Consider the following 2,863-nt stretch of genomic DNA (forward strand, 5'->3'; position numbering starts at 1 on the left):
CCCACATGTGGGTGTGACGGGTCCACTCGTCCCCGTGGCCATTGCCCCGCTCACCTCCTCTCACCTCCTCTCGTGGGACCACTCTGCACGTGTAGGAAGGGTCTGCAGAAGGTGTAGACCTGACCGTATCACTCTTGCATAGACCTGTTCGGGGCGTCGGTGTCCTGAAGGCGAAAGTCCAGACTCCTCGGTCTCGGGCTCTTCCCAGCCTGCACCCCTGCATCTCCACCTGTCTGCAGCCACGTTCGTGTTGCTCATCTGAGTCAATTCCAGGCTTTTCGTTCTTCTGGGCTTGTGCCATAGGGTGCGTGTGATCACAGGAGAGAGACAACGAGAGGGAAAGATGGAAAATCATCCCCGGGGCGAGGGCTACGCTACAACCCCTTTTCCTCCCGGGATTTTTGGGCCTGCAGGGATGCACTCCCTACATGGCTTTCAAGCTGCCGGGTCAGGGACTCGAACTGTGGTCGCCACATGGGAGGTTTGTAAGCATGAAACAAAGGCTAGAAGGAGACCGTGGGAGCAGCCATGACCGGCTTGTTGGGGGTTTACAGTGGGAAGTCCTTGCTCTCATGCCCCTCTGGTTTGTCCTCTGACTCGTGGTCTCTGGGTCCTCTCGAAGTACTCGTTCTCAGTTGCATTGAAGGTGGGCGTGACCTGAGCTCGCTCGGGTGGCAGTAGCTGAGGGTCTCCTCGGGAGCCAGCCTCTGTGACCGGCGTGGACTGTGCTCTCTTTCAGGACCACAGAGTGTTCTGGCTGGTCACGGGAATCATGTTCATGGGCAGTGGCCTGATCTGGAGGCGTCTGCTCTCCTTCCTCGGACGGCAGCTGGAAGCGCCCTTGCCCCCGACGGTACGAAGGGCGTGGCTCTCCCTGCCCCTCGGCTCCTGAGTCAGCCTGGGCCACGCTGTCACAGGCCTCCCGACTCTGCATGACTGTTCAGTGTCCGTAACCTCCTCGGGGTCCCCAGTGGTCAGGTCGGCCAGTACTACCTGCTTCCCAGGGCCCGTGGGCGAGTTAGCGAGTGCCCGTGTGCAGAGCGCTCGTCAGCAGTGAACGCGCAGCAGGCTCGGTCCACGAGGCGCTCAGTGGCATCCCACGCCCGATGCGGCACGTCTGTGCAGGTCTCTCCCACAGCCAGGTGTGGGGCATCCGCAGTCCGTGGGTGCTCAGGGCTCCCGTTTGTCCTCGTTCTCGTCCTCAGAGGCGGGACTGCTGGGCCGTGTGCAGACCCCTGCTTTGCCCGGCAGCCCCTCACTCGGTCGTTGCACAACATCGCCTCACCAGTGGCTTTTCTTCTCAGAAAGATGAAAGCTGAGATTAATTTTCCTGCTTTGTCTAGATGGCCTCTTTACCCAAACGGACACCCCTCCCAGGTAGAAGGGTGGAAGTGAAAAACGGCCTCAGGCCAGACGGCCTGGGCGCAAGAAGTATCCTGACGAACCGGTAGGAAGCGGCACGTCTTCGGCTGCGACAGCCCAGGACCCTCCGGTACCCCTTTCACGGCTTGCTTTGGTAGTTGGACACGTCAGATCACGTTATTTCAGTGACATCTGAAGATACAGCATCGTGGCGCTCACGCAGCGGAACTGGATTGCATTTGCAGAGCTGAGTGAACAGCGGAGACCGAAGTCCTGGCCCCTGCACCTTTGGCGTTCTCATAGACACGACTGAGGTGTAGAGAGGTTTCGTCTAAGCCAGGACAGACCATAGTGTAGACATTAACATTATGAGGAAACCCGTGACGTGTCCTGCTGAGGGGAGCCCGGAGACATGGCAGACCTGTGGTGGTGAGGCCGGAGGCTGCAGGGTCGCATTCCTGGGGTTTCCCGACTCCCGGGAGTTGAGAGCTGGCGGAACCTCTGGCAGCCCCGAAACGAACCGATCTTGACTCAGTGTCTGTCCCTGTACCTGTTCCCTGGTGCATAAAGCGCGTAAAGAGAAACGCTAATTAATGTTAGCGCTGTCCGACTCCAAGTAATGAGGATTCCCATTCCTCTCCCCCGACACTCGCTCTCCGCTTGGCTGCATGGGAGCCTTAGCAGTAACGGGAGTCTCCATCTGCAGCTGCTCTGTGGCCGCTCGGTCCATGCCTGAGCGAGAGCAGAGGTCCTGACGCTGCCCCGGGGTACGATGTCACAGCCCGGCTGTGGCCTGCACCTCAGGCTGACGGGGGCTTTCTAACACTGGGGGTGGACAAATGTTAGAATTGTGATGTCGTTTCATTTTCACCATCAGGTTTGACTTTAAGACAAGTGGCCAGTGTCTGTAAATCTGGGAGCTGCTGTTGTACTCCTCGCCGTCCCTAGCTCCCAGGGCTACAGTGACGCGTGACACAGGAAGTGAATGGTGTGAGACCACGACCCTACACTCCAGCAGGAGGAGCAAAGGGGTGGACAGGCCTGCCCTGGGGTGCAGGGACCCGATGACCCTAACAGGGTGCTCAGGGAGGAGGTGCAGGTCTGCTCCCGGTGGCCCGGTGACAGGGACAGAGATGTCATTCCCGAGGCTCCCTTGAAGCAAGCCACGAAGTCACAGGGGAGGTTCCCCTCCTGTATGACGGGAGCCGGGGAGCAGGGTAGCTTGGCACAGGCTGAGCAGAACGCGGCCCGGTGGCCCACCATCCCCCTGGGGCGTGGGTGTAAGTGCCCTCTGGCTCTAGGAGCCTCTGAGGAGTCCCAAGGGTACCCTTGGTGGCACTCTGAGATGTCACAGCACCCCTGGGCATACCTCAGTGCTCCGCGCTGCGTTTGGTCTCACCCCTGCAGACAGCTGTGTAGGTAACAAAAATCTAACTGTGACACGGGAGGAGGTGGAGCCCAGAGGACAGGTTTGATGTGACTAGGACCCAGCAGAGAGCAG

The 2,863-nt window shown here is 59.5% G+C and overlaps 1 protein-coding gene across 1 annotated transcript in view; it reads left to right on the plus strand.

Annotated features, from left to right (window-relative positions):
• MRS2 (magnesium transporter MRS2) overlaps positions 1-1,719 on the plus strand; it is a 24,864-nt gene extending 23,145 nt beyond the window's left edge. Inside the window, exons 15-16 of the mRNA XM_027770555.1 lie at positions 740-853; positions 1,344-1,719. Of these exons, the coding sequence (XP_027626356.1) occupies positions 740-853; positions 1,344-1,451 (222 nt within the window). The 3' untranslated portion in view covers positions 1,452-1,719. The remainder of the gene's footprint in view (positions 1-739; positions 854-1,343) is intronic.
• Positions 1,720-2,863: the final 1,144 nt, after the last annotated feature.

Source organism: Tupaia chinensis, unplaced genomic scaffold (assembly GCF_000334495.1).
Source record: "Tupaia chinensis unplaced genomic scaffold, TupChi_1.0 Scaffold000141_1, whole genome shotgun sequence".
In the NCBI taxonomy this organism is placed as follows: Eukaryota; Metazoa; Chordata; class Mammalia; order Scandentia; family Tupaiidae; genus Tupaia; species Tupaia belangeri.